At 36.5% G+C, this 18,144-nt stretch overlaps 1 protein-coding gene across 2 annotated transcripts in view; it reads left to right on the top strand.

Moving 5' to 3' along the window:
- Positions 1-18,144, top strand: part of NSF (N-ethylmaleimide sensitive factor, vesicle fusing ATPase) — a 160,142-nt gene that overhangs the window by 27,501 nt on the left and 114,497 nt on the right. For both annotated transcript variants that reach the window (XM_007175848.2, XM_007175849.2), the window contains exons 2-4: positions 149-234; positions 2,126-2,225; positions 4,558-4,597. In XM_007175848.2, the coding sequence (XP_007175910.2) occupies positions 149-234; positions 2,126-2,225; positions 4,558-4,597 (226 nt within the window). The remainder of the gene's footprint in view (positions 1-148; positions 235-2,125; positions 2,226-4,557; positions 4,598-18,144) is intronic.

The following is an 18,144-nucleotide window of genomic DNA, read 5'->3' as shown; positions in this document are numbered from 1 at the left end:
TGTTACCACAGAGTAAGGGGTGCTGGGGGTCAAAAACAGTAAGCGTTTACTACAGGTGATGGGGAATAGAGGACAGGGAAGCATAAAATATTCTTTAAGAAAATAAAAGGTGACTTAATTTTATTTTCCTAATCATTGATTCTTACAGAGTATGCAAGCTGCAAGATGTCCTACAGATGAATTATCTTTAACTAACTGTGCAGTTGTGAATGAAAAGGATTTCCAGTCTGGCCAGTGAGTATCTGACTTTGTTTTCTTCTAACCTGCTAAATGGTATTTTAGAAACTTCTGGAGAGTCCTTATTTAATTAATTAATTAATTTTTGGAAACGTTTGAGTATAATTTTTAATTCCTCTTGCTGAATTGGAAAATGGGAGATGAGAGTCATGTATTTACTGTATCAAATTTTGATAAATATAATGTTTTCTAAATGATACATAGTTTTTTATATATAACTTTATTTTTCCACTGGTTTTCTTAGCAGAACTAAACATACTGGATATATGAATCATATATAGCATAGTCATTAGGTTTTTGGCTTTGGGTCAGATTGTCTGAGTTTGGATCCTGGTTCTGCCAATTATAAACTGGGTGACCATGGGTAAGTTATTTACCCTGACTGTGCCTCAGTGTCCTAATCTGTAAAATGGGGATGATGGTACTATCTTCCTCAGGGTGTTTGTGAATATTGAGTTACACAAATAAAGCACTTAGAACAGAGTCTACCACATTAATAAGTCCTCAATAAATATTAGCTGTTTTGATCATTATTACTATGATAATCCAAGAGACATGAAAATTGGAAGATGCACAATTGTAGAATCTTTACAAGCATTTTTCACTGTCATTTATTTTAACTGATTCACATCATCCATTGGCAAAACTTCTAGATACCCTGCTACCAAGTTCATTGCCATCCATGTGCTTCTAAGGTTGGTGGAGATAAGGACATGAAGGGGCTGTTCCAGAAGGCAGACTAGGGAAATGAGGAAGGAAGTAGGATTTTAACTGAGCCTTTTTCTGTTTCTAAAGCTATCTGAGAAATACATGAGTTTCACAGGGTTAGAATTGCTAATCATCTGTGGTTTTCCGCTTCAGAGTAAAGGGCTATACTACATAATTGTATTAACATTGTTTCCAGTCCTAAAAATTCCGTGATTCTAAGTTGAACATAGAACTTTCTACATATAAACTGGACTACAGACAATCAGTGTGAGAATTTGCTTATGGAATTCTTTTACGTGTTAGATGTTCACTGTACACATGAGGGGGTTACTTAAAGTATAGTAGATATAAGGAACTTCTGTCCTACTGACAAAATGATATGTATAGAAACATTAACCATTAATATTTTAAAAATTATAGCACTCTAAAAGATAATTTTTAAAAAGATAGTGCTATTGTAGCAGAGTTTGAAGCTTCTATCTCACACACAGTCCTTGGTAGTTTCTTGGTATAGGAGATGATCATGAGATAACTATAGTTCATCCGTTTACAGGTAACTTCTGAGCAGGGTGAATTAGCACAAAATGCTTTGAAATAGTAAATATTGATATCTATATGGAAGCTGATATATTTTGGGAAAATTTTTTCATTTTTACCACCTTTTTAATTTTACAGGCTGTTACTATTTCAACCTGTTGTGGGAATCTGCAAAGAGATGTAATGAATAGTCCTAAAAACTAACTTTTTTTTTGACTGCTATATCATGGCTTTATTCTATCTTTGGTTCTCCTTCCTTTAGTCTAGTTAGGATGTGAAATAAGTCTCAGGAGAGGAAATTCATCTAATTTTTACTTACTATCAAGTAAATCACTGTCTTCAGTTTTATGTAAACTGGAAATGTAATGACATTGATGTTTTGGATGGTATGTACTCTCTTGAAATTGGTCCTGATTCTGCTTGATGTCTGTTTGGCCTGAGGTGGTCCTTATTCCTGGAAAACATTTTGAATTGCAGACAGTTTTTGGAAATGAAATTTGTGGTCCTGTTTCTTCAGGACTCATATAATGCCATGTTTCCACCCAGTACTCATCAAGCATTGTTTGTTGAAAATGAGCACATTTGGAATTGATGTTCTTTATTTCCTTTGACGTGGAGTATTGACTGTGTTTCTGTCTTTTAGGCACGTGATGGTGAGGACCTCCCCCAACCACAGGTACACATTTACACTGAGGACCCACCCATCTGTTGTTCCAGGGAGCATTGCATTCAGCTTACCTCAGGTAACTCAGGAATTTATTCTCTTCTATTCTTGAAAGTCGTAAAAGAATCGATTCATTTAAAGCAAGCTGTGTCACGCTGTAACTGTATTGATTCATATTGAGGAAAACCATCTAGGTATTATGTAAGGAATTTAAAGATATATTCTTAATTGCCAGTTTTTACTATGTCTGCCTTTTATTGCCTTGACTTTTTCCCCCTAATTTAAAAGAATTCTGCAGTGATATCAGCTATCAAAGTGTCAAGTTATTTTAATGTTAGCTCACAGGGTAACGGAAAATGTATAAAATATATAAAAATGGCATTTACTTCTAAAATTGACATCTAATAGTGATTTTAAAATGCAATGATGTTAGACTAAAGAATATGATATGAGTAGCTGTTATCTCAAATTACAACCTAACTTGCTGGGCTTCTGTAATAAGTGAAAGGATTATGATTACATTTATAACTGTTGGTGGATTCTGTGGAGGGGAAATTGCCTAGCACTATTGCAGGCACATAGTACATAATGTAGGAGCATCGCCAGTAGGAGTCTGTATCCTTTCCTCCCTTGTCACCTGACTCATGCTGCTGGTCCCCAGTCCTAAACAATGCAAATGCAACCTTTACCTCCTTGTAGTATGCTAATAAGCATTGATTTCTGCCCTCCCACACCTGGAGGTTTAAGGAAGGAGATCAAACACTTGTTAGGGAACTATTAAAGATCTCTTGAATCCCTCAAAAATTATGGGAAATGTTCACTCACTGTTCCCTTTTTCTCCGTTCAGATGCCTCTCCAATATCAGGACTACCTTTCGCATTTGCTTCTTATAGATCAAAGGTTTGGAGTATTCTAGGGTTAACCAGCTTTTACAGAGCTGCATTTGAGATTCTCCTGGCCAGAAATGGGGTTTCTAACTATTTTTCCTTGTCTCTGCTTTAAAAAAATTTTCCCAACATTTACTATAGGCCAAGTGCTATTCTAAGTGCTTTTGCCTGTGTTCACTCATTTAATTCTCTTAACAACCCCAAATGATAGATGCCGTTATTATCGTCCTTGAGGCTGTCTCTGGGTATAGAACCTAAATGTGGCTGCTTTGTAACCCAAAGTCTGGGCTTAACCAGTATGCTACTAAATTTCCAGTTGGCCAGAAGTGGGATGGGGTACTACAGAAAAGAGAGGTGAAGGGTGGAGAGGTGGTGAGAAAGCTGGAAGGTAGAGCACTTGTTCCACATATTCAAAACACAGCATCTTCTTAACTACCCACCACAAAATCCACAAAGTTCAGATGAGTAGACAAACTTTTGATTTCCAGTCAAAAATTACTTTTCTCACTGTTCTTTGGAGTTTTGTCAGTAACTGCTAATTTTGAATCTATACCAAGCCAGTCTTGAATTCCTGCCTGAACACAATCTGTCCTGCCTCCGTACATTCTTGCCAGTTGGTACTGGGGAGAAGCTAAAGCCAAATGCCTGACACTCTTTTGGCTAGTACACAAAGAATAGTCATGACCATCTACTGATTTGAATCCCTGCTTGGGTTTCAGTATAGATTATCTGATAAGTTTTAATTTAGTTTTCATGAATTGAACGTCTTTCTTTTTGTGCTACTGTATCAAACACTATAACTATCCACAGTACATTTAGAACACTGGAATATCTGATACTACGAAGTCTTTCAGGAGCATTATATTATGCAAAGGAGCATCCTATTCAGTGGTGCCAGCTTTACTGTAAAAAGGCAAGCTTTATATGTTTTGAGGATAGATGTTCAGGCATAAATAAACTATAGCATATGTTTCCTAGGGCAGCTGTAACAAAGTACCAAAAACTGGGCGGCTTAAAACAGCAGAAATGTATTCTCTCACAGTTCTGAAGGCTGGAAGTCTGAAGTCAAGGTGTCAGCAGGGCCAGGCTCTCTCTGAAGGCACTAGGGAAAAATCTGTTCCGTGCTTAGCTTCTGGTGTTGCGGACAATCCTTGATGTTCATTGACTGGTAGATATATCACTTCAGTCTCTGCCTTCATTGTCACATGACTTTCTCCCTGTGTGCTGTGTGTCCTTTTCTTATAAGGAAGCCATATTGGCTTAGGGTCTACCTTAATTCGATATGACCTCATCTTACCTTGATATCATCTGCAAAGACCCTATTTCCAAATATGGTCACATTCACAGGTGTTGGGGGCTAAGACGTCAACATATCTTTTTGTGGGACACAATTCAACACTTAACTACCATGTTTTGGTCTTGGAATGTGTTAATGAAATTCAAAGAAATCCTCTTTTCCTCATTTCTCTAATTTTGATTGATTTGGTGTTAAGTGTCTTTTTTTCTCTCTTTTTTATTTTACAGCGAAAATGGGCTGGACTTTCTATTGGGCAAGAAATAGAAGGTAAGTATATTTTTTAGCTACCTGAGGTAGATTTTCTTTATGATTTTCTCATAGTTATGGAGATCTGTACAATTTTCTGTTACTTGTTGTCAGGCCATTACACTTTCATCCATATTACAGTTAGGTCTATGAGAATGGAAAGTAAATAGTTATGAAACCTACCTCTTTATCTACTTGTTAGTCTATCTGGAAATTACAATCTAGTAGGGAAAGGAATATCCACATGTTCATAGCTCACAGAAGATGTACAAGGTAAATTTGTGCACAAATATTACCTTTAGGAGCTCTGTGTAGAAGTGCTAAGACGGAACAGGAGTGGATGAATTGATTGGAAAATTAGCCAGAGAAATCTTTCTAGGCACTGGAATTTTGAGCATGATTATGAAGTAGGGGAAAAGCATGACATGATAGAGACAAGGAAGAAAGACTCTTAAGATGAGACATAATATAAATAAAAGGCATTGAGTTGGAAACAAGCAAATCATAGGCAGTGCTCATAAGTATGTTTGGCTGAAAGGATTTGCCTGAATGGATTGTATTAAGTGATGAGAGTAGAGTATGAAGTTAGTGGAGGGCCTAGAAGTACATACTGAGATCTTTGGATTTTACACAAAGACACTTAGAGCTCCTGAGAATTTCTGAACGAGCCCAACAAAATCCTACCTTTAGAAAAGAATTCTAATATCATTGTGGAGTCTAGTGAGGAGTGAGGAGAATTCAGGAGTGAAGGAAAATAGCTGGGAGGTTATTTGACTTACCTAGAATTAAGCTGGATAGGACTTTGTGAAATTATGGCTATGGAAAATTTTTTTAAAAGTCGAAGTTATGTTGAAGAGGTATAATTGGTATTACATGGTGATTCCATTTTACTGTATACTGAGATGTTTCCTAATGTCTTTGTTTGGAAAGATAAATCTGATTTAGGGTAAGGAGAAGAAAGGGTGACAGTACTTAAGAAAACAATGTACTTTTTAAAATGAAATGTGTTATAAAGTCATCATAGTTCATTAGGGAAGGGCATGGAAGGCAATTTATGACTTCAGGGGGAAAAAAAGACTAAACCACTTGTGGTTTATAAACTAAGGAGTAATAAGTAAAACCTGGAATTGTTTCTTAGCCATTGTGGCAAAGTTGGGAAAATGGAGTATGAGTCTTTTTGTCAGGTAATTTCATGTCAACTTAATGGGTTCAGTAGGGGGAGAAAAGAAAATGCAAGTGTAATTAAGTCAGCTTTTTTTTCTGCTAGCTTCTAAGACCTAAAAAAAAATCATATTTATGGAAATGTTACAAAAATAATACAGAGAATTCCTATGTACTACTTTTACCCAGATTCACTAATTGTCATTTTTTAAAATCATTTTTTCTCTCTCTCCTTACTCTCTCTCTCTCTACACACACACACACACACACACACACACACACACGCACCTGCACACACCCATTTTTTTCCTGAACATTTGAGATTACGTTGCAGAAATCATTCCTCTTTACCTCTAATACTTTAGTGTGTGTTTCTTAAGAACAAAGATGTACTCGTAATAGTGATCAAATTCGGGAAATTAAACATTGAAACTTTAATCTACAGTTCATATTCCAATTTTGTTAATTGTCCCAATTATCTCCTTTATAGTATTTTTCCCCTTCAGTGTGGGATCCAGTTCAGGATCGTGTATTGCATTTAGTCGTCATTTCTCTAATCTTCAGGGTTTTCTTTCCTTTCACGATGGTGACAATTTTGAAGAATACATTTATATAATGGGGAGTTGTTGGTCACAGGGTACAACGTTTCAGTTTTGCAAGATAAATTAGTTCTGGAGATCTAGTTACAGCATGATGACAATAGTTAACAATACTGTGTTGGATACTTAAAATTTGCTAAGAGGGTAGATTTTAAGTGTTCTCATCACACACACACACACGCACGCACGCACATGGAAAGAAGATGGTTCATGTGCACTGAGAAGGAGATGTATTCTCTGTTATCAGGGTGTGGTGTTTGCCGTGTATCCATAAGCTCTACTTTATTGATCATGCTGTTTAGATCTTCTGTATTCTTATTTTTGGTCACTTGATCTGTCTTGTACTGAGAATGGTGTGTTAAAATCTACTGTTATTAGTGTTTTTCTACTTTTCCTTGCATCTCCTGTAGTTTCTACTTTACACAGTACTTTCTGTGTTATTTGGTATGTAGATATTCGTAACTGTTACATTTTTATTGTGAATTATGCCTTTTTGCATTATAAAGTATCCTGTTTAATCTTGTTTAATGTGTTTTGAATTATATTTTGATATTAGGATCATAATCCCTGCTTTTTTATTGTTTTTAATTTGCTCAAAATATCTTTCCCTATCTCTTGACTTTTAGCCTTTTTGAGTCACTGTTTTAGATGTGTCTGTTGTATACAACGTAGAGTTGGATTTTGCTTTATGAACTAATTTGAATATCTTTTTCTTTTAATAGGTTTCTTAAGCCCGTTCACAGTTATTGATGTGACTGCTATGTTTGATCTCAATTCCTTCATTTTATGCTTTAGTTGTATTTATGTGGTGTGTCCTCTTTGCTATTTTTTTTTATGTTTATTGTTTATTTTTTCTTATTAGTCATCCATTTTATATACATCAGTGTATACATGTCAATCCCAATCTCCCAATTCATCACACCACAACCCTCACCCCCCGCCGCTTTCCCCCCTTGGTGTCCATACGTTTGTCCTCTACATCTGTGTCTCAATTTCTGCTCTGCAAACTGGTTCATCTGTACCATTTTCTAGGTTCCACATATATGCGTTAATATACGATATTTGTTTTGCTCTTTCTGACTTACTTCACTCTGTATGACAGTCTCCAGATGCATCCACGTCTCTACAAATGACCCAATTTCGTTCCTTTTTATGGCTGAGTAATATTCCATTGTATATATGTACCACATCTTTATCCATTCATCTGTCAATGGGCATTTAGGTTGCTTCCATGACCTGGCTATTGTAGATAGTGCTGCAATGAACATTGGGGTGCATGTGTGTTTTTGAATTATGGTTTTCTCTGGGTATATGCCCAGTAGTGGGATTGCTGGGTCATATGGTAATTCTATTTTTAGTTCTTTAAGGAACCTCCATACTGTTCTCCATAGTGGCTGTATCAATTTACATTCCCACCAATAGTGCAAGAGGGTTCCCTTTTCTCCACACCCTCTCCAGCATTTGTTGTTTGTACATTTTCTGATGATGCCCATTCTAACTGGTGAGAGGTGATACCTCATTGTAGTTTTGATTTGCATTTCTGTAATAATTAGTGATGTGCTTCTTGGCCATCTGTATGTCTTCTTTGGAGAAATGTCTATTTAGGTCTTCTGCCCATTTTTGGATTGGGTTGTTAGTTTTTTTAATAGTGAGCTGCATGAGGTGTTTATATATTTTGGAGATTAATCCTCTGTCCGATGATTCATTTGCAAATATTTTCTCCCATTCTGAGGGTTGTCTTCTTGTCTTGTATATGGTTTCCTTTGCTGTGCAAAAGCTTTTAAGTTTCATTAGGTCCCATTTGTTTATTTTTGTTTTTATTTCCATTACTCTAGGAGGTGGATCAAAAAAGATCTTGCTGTGATTTATGTCAAAGAGTGTTCTTCCTATGTTTTCCTCTAAGAGTTTTATACTGTCCAGTCTTACATTTAGGTCTTTAATCCATTTTGAGTTTATTTTTGTGTATGGTGTTAGGGAGTGTTCTAATTTCATTCTTTTACATGTAGCTGTCCAGTTTTCCCAGCACCACTTATTGAAAAGACTGTCTTTTCTCCATTGTATATCCTTGCCTCCTTTGTCATAGATTAGTTGACCATAGGTGTGTGGGTTTATCTCTGGGCTTTCTATCCTGTTCCATTGATCTGTATTTCTGTTTTTGTGCCAGTACCATATTGTCTTGATTACTGTAGCTTTGTAGTATAGTCTGAAGTCAGGGAGTCTGATTCCTCCAGCTCCGTTTTTTTCCCTCAAAACTGCTTTGGCTATTCAGGATCTTTTGTGTCTCCGTACAAATTTTAAGATTTTTTGTTCTAGTTCTGTAAAAGATGCCACTTGTAATTTGATAGGGATTGCATTGAATCTGTAGATTGCTTTGGGTAGTATAGTCATTTTCACAATATTGATTCTTCCAATCCAAGAACATGGTATATCTCTCCATCTGTTGGTATCATCTTTAATTTCTTTCATCAGTGTCTTATAGTTTTCTGCATTACAGGTCTTCTGTGTCCCTAGGTAGGTTTATTCCTAGGTATTTTATTCTTTTTGTTGCAGTGGTAAATGGAACTGTTTGCTTAATTTCTCTTTCAGATTTTTCATCATTAGTGTATAGGAATGCAAGAGATTTCTGTGCATTAATTTTGTATCCTGCAACTTTACCAAATTCATTGATTAGCTCTAGTAGTTTTCTGGTGGCATCTTTAGGATTCTCTATGTATAGTATCATGTCATCTGCACACAGTGACAGTTTTACTTCTTCTTTTCCAATTTGTATTCCTTTTATTTCTTTTTCTTCTCTGATTGCTGTGGCTAAGACTTCCAAAACTATGTTGAATAATAGTGGCGAGAGTGGGCATCCTTGTCTTGTTCCTGATCTTAGAGGAAATGCTTTCAGTTTTTCACCATTGAGACTGATGTTTGCTGTGGGTTTGTCATATATGGCCTCTATTATGTTGAGGTAGGTTCCCTCTATGCCCACTTTCTGAAGAGTTTTTATCATAAATGGGCGTTGAATTTTGTCAGAAGCTTTTTCTGCACCGATTGGGATGATCATATGGTTTTTATTCTTGAATTTGTTAATAATGTGTATCACATTGATTGATTTGCGTATATTGAAGAATCCTTGCATCCCTGGGATAAATCCCACTTGATCATGGTGTATGATCCTTTTAATGTGTTGTTGGATTCTGTTTGCTAGTATTTTGTTGAGGATTTTTGCATCTATATTCATCAGTGATACTGGTCTGTAATTTTCTTTTTTAGTAGTATCTTTATCTGGTTTTGGTAACAGGGTGATGGTGGCCTCATAGAATGAGTTTGGGAGTGTTCCTTCCTCTGCAATTTTTTGGAAGAGTTTGAGAAGGATGGGTGTTAGCTCTTCTCTAAATATTTGTTAGAATTCACCTGTGAAGCCATCTGGTCCTGGACTTTTGTTTGTTGGAAGATTTTTAATCACAGTTTCAATTTCATTACTTGTGATTGGTCTGTTCATATTTTCTGTTTCTTCCTGTTCAGTCTTGGAAGGTTGTACCTTTCTAAGAATTTGTCCATTTCTTCCAGGTTGTCCATTTTATTGGCATAGAGTTGCTTGTAGTAGTCTCTTAGGATGCTTTGTATTTCTGCGGTGTCTGTTATGACTTCTCCGTTTTCATTTCTAATTTTATTGATTTGAGTCCTCTCCCTCTTTTTCTTGGTGAGTCTGGCAAATTGTTTATCAGTTTTGTTTCTCTTTCAAAGAACCAGCTTTTAGTTTTATTGATCTTTGCTGTTGTTTTCTTTGTTTCTATTTCATTTATTTCTCCTCTGATCTTTATGATTTCTTTCCTTTTGCTAACTTTGGGTTTTGTTTGTTCTTTCTCTAGTTCCTTTTGGTGTAAGGTTAGACTGTTTATTTGAGATTTTTCTTGTTTCTTGAGGTAGGCTTGTGTGCTATAAACTTCCCTCTTAGAACTGCTTTTGCTGCATCCTATAGGTTTTGGATTGTTGTGTTTTCATTGTAATTTGTCTCTAGGTATTTTTTGATTTCTCTTTGATTTCTTCAGTGATCTCTTGGTTATTTAGTAACGTATTGTTTAGCCACCTTGTGTTTGTGTTTTTTATGTTTTTTTTCCCTGTAATTGATTTCTAATCTCATAGCATTGTGGTCAGAAAGGATGCTTGATATGATTTCAGTTTTCTTAAGTTTACTGAGACTTGATTTGTGACACAAGTTGTGATCTATCTTGGAGAATGTTCCATGTGCACTTGAGAAGAAAGTGTAATCTGCTGTTTTGGATGGAATGTCCTATAAATATTAAGTAAATGTATCTGGTCTATTGTGTCATTTAAAGCTTGTGTTTCCTTATTAATTTTCTGTTTGGATGATCTGTCCATTGGTGTAAGTGAGGTGTTAAAGTCCCCCACTATTACTGTGCTACTGTCGATTTCCTCTTTTAGATCTGTTAGCAGTTGCCTTATGTATTGAGGTTCTCCTATGTTGGGTGCATATATATTTATAATTGTTATATCTTCTTCTTGGATTGATCCCCTGATCATATGTAGTGTCCTTCCTTGTCTCTTGTAACATTCTTTATTTTAAAGTCTATTTTAATTTACTTATTTTTATTATATATTTATTTATTTATTTTTGGCTGTGTTGGGTCTTCGTTTCTGTGCGAGGGCTTTCTCTAGTTGCGGCAAGTGGGGGCCACTCTTCATTGTGGTGCACGGGCCTCTCATTATCGCGGCCTCTCTTGTTGCGGAGCACAGGCTCCAGACGCGCAGGCTCAGTAGCTGTGGCTCACGGTCCTAGCTGCTCCGTGGCATGTGGGATCTTCCCAGACCAGGGCTCGAACCCGTGTCCCCTGCATCGGCAGGCAGATTCTCAACCACTGCGCCACCAGGGAAGCCCCTTAAAGTCTATTTTATCTGATATGAGTATTGCTACTCCAGCTTTCTTTTGATTTCCATTTGCATGGAATATCTTTTGCCATCCCCTCACTTTCAGTCTGTGTATGTCCCTAGGTTTGAAGTGGGTCTCTTGTAGACAGCATATATATGGGTCTTGTTTTTGTATCCATTCAGCAAGCCTTTGTCTTTTGGTTGGAGCATTTAATCCATTCACGTTTAAGGTAATTATCGATATGTATGTTCCTATGATCATTTTCTTAATTGTTTTGGGTTTGTTTTTGTAGGTCATTTTCTTCTCTTGTGTTTCCCACTTAGAGAAGTTCCTTTAGCATTTGTTGTAGAGCTGGTTTGGTGGTGCTGAATTCTCTTAGCTTTTGCTTGTCTGTAAAGCTTTTGATTTCTCCATTGAATCTGAATGAGATCCTTGCTGGGTAGAGTAATCTTGGTTGTAGGTTCTTCCCTTTCATCACTTTAAGTATATCATGCCACTCCCTTCTGGCTTGTAGAGTTTCTGCTGAGAAATCAGCTGTTAACCTTATGGGAGTTCCCTTATATGTTATTTGTCATTTTTCCCTTGTTGCTTTCAGTAATTTTTCTTTGTCTTTAATTTTTGCCAGTTTGATTACTATGTGTCTCAGCATGTTTCTCCTTGGGTTTATCCTGTATGGGACTCTCTGCACTTCCTGGACTTGGGTGGATATTTCCTTTCCCACGTTAGGGAAGTTTTCGACTATAATCTCTTCAAATATTTTCTCTGGTCCTTTCTCTCTCTCTTCTCCTTCTGGGACCCCTATAATGCGAATGTTTTTGCATTTAATGTTTTCCCAGAGGTCTCTTAGGCTGTCTTTATTTCTTTTCATTCTTTTTTCTTTATTCTGTTCCGCAGCAGTGAATTCCACCATTCTGTCTTCCAGGTCACTTATCCGTTCTTCTGCCTCCGTTATTCTGCTATTGATTCCTTCTAGTGTAGTTTTCATTTCAGTTATTGTATTGTTCATCTCTGTTTGTTTGTTCTTTAATTCTTCTATATCTTTGCTAAACATTTCTTGCATCTTCTCTATCTTTGCCTCCATTCTTCTTCTGAGGTCCTGGATCATCTTCACTATCATTATTCTGAATTCTTTTTCTGGAAGATTGCCTATCTCCATTTCATTTAGTTGTTTTTCTGGGGTTTTATCTTGTTCCTTCATCAGGTACATAGCCCTCTGCCTTTTCATCTTGTCTGTCTTTCTGTGAATGTGGTTTTTGTTCCACAGCCTGCAGGATTGTAGTTTTTCTTGCTTCTGCTGTCTGCCCTCTGGTGGATGAGGCTATCTAAGAGGCTTGTGGAAGTTTCCTGATGGGAGGGACTGGTGGTGGGTAGAGCTGGGTGTTGCTCTGGTGGGCAGAGCTCAGTAAAACTTTAATCCACTTGTCTGCTGATGGGTGGAGCTGGGTTCCCTCCCTGTTGGTTGTTTGGCCTGAGGTGACCCAAGACTGGAGCCTACCTGGGCTCTTTGGTGGGGCTAATAGCAGACTCTGGGAGGGCTCACGTTAAGGAGTACTTCCCAGAACTTCTGCTGCCAGTGTCCTTGTCCCTTGGTGAGCCACAGCTGCTCCCGCCTCTGCAGGAGACCCTCCAACACTAGCAGGTAGGTCTGGTTCAGTCTCCTATGGGGTCACTGCTCCTTCCCCTGTGTCCCGATGTGCACACTCATTTGTGTGTGCCCTCCAAGAGTGGAGTCTGTTTCCCCTAGTCCTGCCGAAGTCCTGCAATCAAATCCCACTAGCCTTCAAAGTGTGATTCTCTAGGAATTCCTCCTCCTGTTGCCAGATGCCCAGGTTGGGAAACCTGTTGTGTGGCTCAGAATCTTCAGTCCAGTGGGTGGACTTCTGTGGTGTAAGTGTTCTCCAGTTTGTGAGTCACCCACCCAGCAGTTATGGGATTTGATTTTATTGTGATAGGGCCCCTCCTACCGTCTCATTGCGGCTTCTCCTTTGTCTTTACATGTAGAGTATCTTTTTTGGTGAGTTCCAGTGTCTTCCTGTCGATGATTGTTCAGCAGTTAGTTGTGATTCCGGTGTTCTCGGAAGAGGGAGTGAGAGAATATTCTTCTACTCTGCCATCTTGAACCAACCTCTTTGCTATTTTTTAAAATTTATTTTGGTATTTAGGAACATTTACATTTTTGTTTTAGTGATTACTTCTGCATTTATACCTCTCATAGTGCCCTTAGTACTTCCTCTTTTTTTTCCTTACTTAACCTTTTCAAAAAACTGTTCTGTCCGTTCTAAATGATATCCTTTGACTCTCATCTATTACCTATACAACATTTAACCATAATAGTCTGCCTTCCCCTTTCTCCTCCCATTTTGTTAATTGTTTTCTTTTTTTCAAGTTTTAAGTCTTTTTTTTTTAGTGGAAGAAGCAAATTTTTAAAAATTGAAATATAATTGACATATAACATTATATTAGTTCAGGTATACAACATAATGATTCGATATTTTGTATACATTGCGAAATGCTCACCACAATAAGTGTAGTTAACATCTGTTACCTTACATAGTTACAGCTTTTTTTTTCTTGTGATGAGAACTTGTAAGGTCTACTCTTTTAGCAACATTCAAATATGCAATACAGTATCACTAATTATAGTCACCATGCTAGTTGATTTCTGTCTACGTTATAAGAGCATGGTATTTACACTCTATTCTTCCACGTACAACCCCACACTTGTTTTAGCCTTAACTCTACAATTAAATCTCTCAAATGATCATGATCAGTCCTTTTGCCAGTTTCTACTTAGTTGGATAAATTGAGTAGATTCCTCCAGGAAGTATAAATGTGTACAGTGTTTCCTAAGTTCTTGAATATTCAAACTAATTTTTTTATACCTTTGATATCTTAAGGACAGCTTGGCTGGATATAAAATTCTTGGCTTGTTTTCTTCCCTTGAATTTCTTGAAAATAGTGCATTGCATTGCTTTGCTTTGTATGAAACTCTTGAGAAGGCTGATGCCAGTCTAAGTTTCTTATCTTTTTAAGGAATTTGATTTTTCTGCCTGGGAACGCTGAGGATTTTTCTGTCTTTAAATTCTAATATCCTTATTAGGATATTTCTTGGAATTGGTCATTTTGGGTCAACAACCCAGGTATACAATGCTTTGTTTCAATATGTAGATTTAAATTTTCTCTATTTCCAGAAAGTTTTCTTAGATTATGGTTTTAAGTATTAGTTCTGGCCCAATTGTTTTGATTTTCTTCTCAGGAGCTCCAATTATAAATGTATTTTAGGCCTTATCTGCCTGTCTTCCATTTCAACTACTTTCTCTCTGTTCTTTGCAAATTCTTTCTTTGCCTTATTTTTACTACCTTGGTTGTTTTCCTGTCTTTATTCACTGCCTCTTATTAAATATTAATTTGAATCTATTCTCCCATGGGCACTTTGTAATTTATTATTCACTTCTGAGTAGTTTGTCTTTTTCCTCAATTTCTTTCCTGTGTTTGATAAACTGTCATTGCATTTCTTTTATTTGTCTATTTCTGGTCTTAGTTTTTAATCTTCTGATTTTAGGTGTTTTGTTATATGTCTGAATACTTGTTTGAGGATACTTAATTTAGTTTAAAATGTTATATGTATTTTCTATTTCATAGTTGATCTTTTTAGGGAAGATGCTTCATCAGCTGAAATGCTGCAATATTTTGTTATTTGTTATATTTTCTTTACAGTAGCTTTGTGGAGTGATTTTTTTCTGTTTCTCATGATTTGTAGACACAATTATTAGTGCAAGAGCATTCTTTTCTGTTAGTGTAGAGAAGGGCAGTTTCTTTAATAAGTAATAATGGTGAGGTAGAGGGGGAGGTAGAGAGATTGGTTGGCATAGCTTTTTTCTGTTTGGTTTCTGCATGATCCTTAATTTTCCTCTCTTACTGCCTTCTTCCCTTCATTGCCACATCTCAAAGGGCACCATCCCTTCTCTATTTATCTGATTCTTTCCAGTGATTCTTTGATGCTGCCACTTCCAGTCCTACCTACTTTCAGGTCCTTTCCCTGTACCTGGAGTCATGGACTACCAAGTCCCAAACCTGTGTGTAGTGTTTTGGCTTTTGGTGTTGGACTTTCTCTTTCGAGGGGTGATTTTGTCTATATTTTCTCTATGTAGTGCTCTCCCTTCTCCTTTTTTTCCGCAATGCGAGCTCTGTCTAATTTTGTTACATATTTCTCTACTTTCAAGTAATTTGAGTTTCATGGTATTCTCTGTCTCCAAGTAATGCTGAAGGTGTGGACGTATGTAGCATTATTTGTTCTCCTTTTTGTTTCCACGGGGTTTTAGGAGGATGTGTGGGAATGTTCAGATTCACATTCAGAACTTCTAGATCCAATGCTTTTGAAGATATTCAAAGATACATTTACTTTAAACTGGTTGAAAGAAAACAAATACTTAAGGCAGTTGCTGGGAACACATTAACGAGGTTAGTCTGTAGTCTAGATGCCTGAAAAGAGAAGTTGGTAAAGTGGAAGGAGAGAATATCCTGTTCCTCATTTAGGAACATGGCAACTTATACTTTTTTTTTTTTTTCTGAGTTAGAGGGAACTTAAATATTGGGATTATCTTTATTTGGCCTTTTCTTTGTGGAAGTAGGATGAGAGAAAATTTTTTGACTTGGGGTGAAAATAAAGGAAATTACTTTAGATATAGGTAGCTGGTAGTTGCATAATTAGTGCTTTCTAAACTTACCTCAAAGAAACACCTGAGGAGTTTGTTTTTTAAAAAAGATTCCCAGGCCCCTCCCTTGGGAAGTCTGATTCATGAATCTGTGTTTTTAACAATCACCCTTAAGTAGCTCTTATCAGCTACATTTTTGGAAACACTGACATAAGTGATTCCCGTAACTATCACCTCCTCACCTGAAGCATAGTGTGAAGCTGAGACAGTGAAGGAGTTTGGCGCCAAAGGGAAGTAGGTCAGTGCATGAAGCCAGGGTTCCCTATTTGTGGACAGTGGCAGAAATAAACATGAACACTTGTTAAATCTAATGAGAAAATGGGTGTGTATGTAGCTTAGGTTTCTAATTTCCTTAAACTTACTTTTCTAAATATAGGGTAGAATGTGTGTAAATTTAACTTTTAATGCAAATAAATTCTGTTGTGAAGAAGTGAAAATTCAAGATGAAATGAGAAATAATGTTTTGTAGCCTGAATTGTGTTTAAAGCATTCTCCTGCTACCAGAAATGCTTATCTTGAATGTAAAGTCAGTTCTTTAAAAGGCAACTCAAACAGACCTAATGGGCAAAATTATAAAACTAAGTGTTCAGGTGGGACTAAGGTGGAATAAGCATGAGGCAAGGAAGGGTTTCGGGCCCTGAGTGATGTCATGATGTAGCATAAAGATAGAAAGCTGCTTCAGTGTAAGTAGAGATGTAGGCAAAGAAAGGGTAAGAAGTTTGGTATGAAGGGGAGTGCTAATTCAAAGATTCTGAACAGGAGTTCTGTCTGCAAGGAGACATTTTTTCACTCAAGTCAATGATTTTAGTCCTCAGACTAAATCTTCTTAGAAGAATCATTTAGTCTTCTTTCCATCTGGAAATGCCATATTTTAAGTACTGCAGACTGATGTTCAGTTAACACATGTTTCTGACCATTACTTGTCTTTGTAATGCCTGTTTATTCAAAGCATTGGCTATAATTTTTTTTGTTTATAAAAATATTTTTTATTAGTCTTTGACATTAAAATGCTATTAATCATAAAATAAGAAAACATTCTCAACCTTCTGGCCCTTTGCTTCTGGTTGAAACCTTCAGGGCATCTGTCCCTTTGGGGCTGATGATGGTGCTGGCCATGGTGCTGCCTATGAAACTGTCCATGGTACTGTTCTAGCATTTGAGATTATAACAGCTTGGTCTTTTCTGTTGAGGAACATTGACCTTAAATTAAAATGCATTTGAAAACTATAGTCAGTAATGATGATATTTTAATACACTTATTCAAAGTCCTTGATATAAGGATGATGCACACATGTATATATACACATGTGTAAATGCATATGTGTATATATATGCATACATATATATGCATTATGACATTATGGAATTGTTTTGGAGTCTTTAATGCACAAAATGGTATTATATTGTGGACATCTTTCTGAAGTGTACTTTTTCACTTGCTATTATATTTTAATGGACCATCTATCTTTATTAAATATACATCAAGTTTTAATTTTAATTGCTATACATTATTCTACATTATGAATATGCCACATTTTATTAATCATTTCCCTACTGATCAGCATTTTTTAAGTGTTTGACTATTAGAAATAATGCTGCAATGAACCTCCCTATAAATCTCTTTTTAGGCAAACGTTCAAGAGTCTTTCTGGGACAGACACCCGGAAATGGAATTGCTGAATCAACTTATTCCTTTTTACATTAATATTTCATCCCATAAATATCTTCATTATTTGGGAAACAACTAAGCTCTCTTGCTTATGAAAGTTACTCGAAATGTAACCTGTACTTTCTAGGAAATGTTAAAGAACAAAACACCCAGAAGTGGAGGTCAGAGAGTATTCTGAAACTTTCAGCTGAGATCTGAACTTATTCTTCAATCTTCAGTGAATTTCCCAACCCTCACCCTGGCTTTCTTTGTTATTTTGCTTTTGAAAATGTTTATCTTTAAAATATGTGTGTCCCCTTTATTATGGCAAACCAAAGTATAAAAATATGATTACTCAAGCAATTTCATTCAGAGGATTTACAGAAAATCCTTGTACATTCTTCAAGTGGCTAGACTATAAGAGATAAGTTTAGAACAGAAATTGAGTATGAAAGGACCATAAAGATTTATCTAGGCAGTCTTATTTTACCGACAAATCAAGGCACAGAGAGTCTTCTAGTTACTAACAGACTCTGTTGAAACACACAGACTCCAAAGTCCCTTTGTCT

This window comes from Balaenoptera acutorostrata, chromosome 20, assembly GCF_949987535.1.
Source record: "Balaenoptera acutorostrata chromosome 20, mBalAcu1.1, whole genome shotgun sequence".
Classification (NCBI taxonomy): domain Eukaryota; kingdom Metazoa; phylum Chordata; class Mammalia; order Artiodactyla; family Balaenopteridae; genus Balaenoptera; species Balaenoptera acutorostrata.
This window is presented reverse-complemented; position numbering and strand designations above follow the sequence as displayed.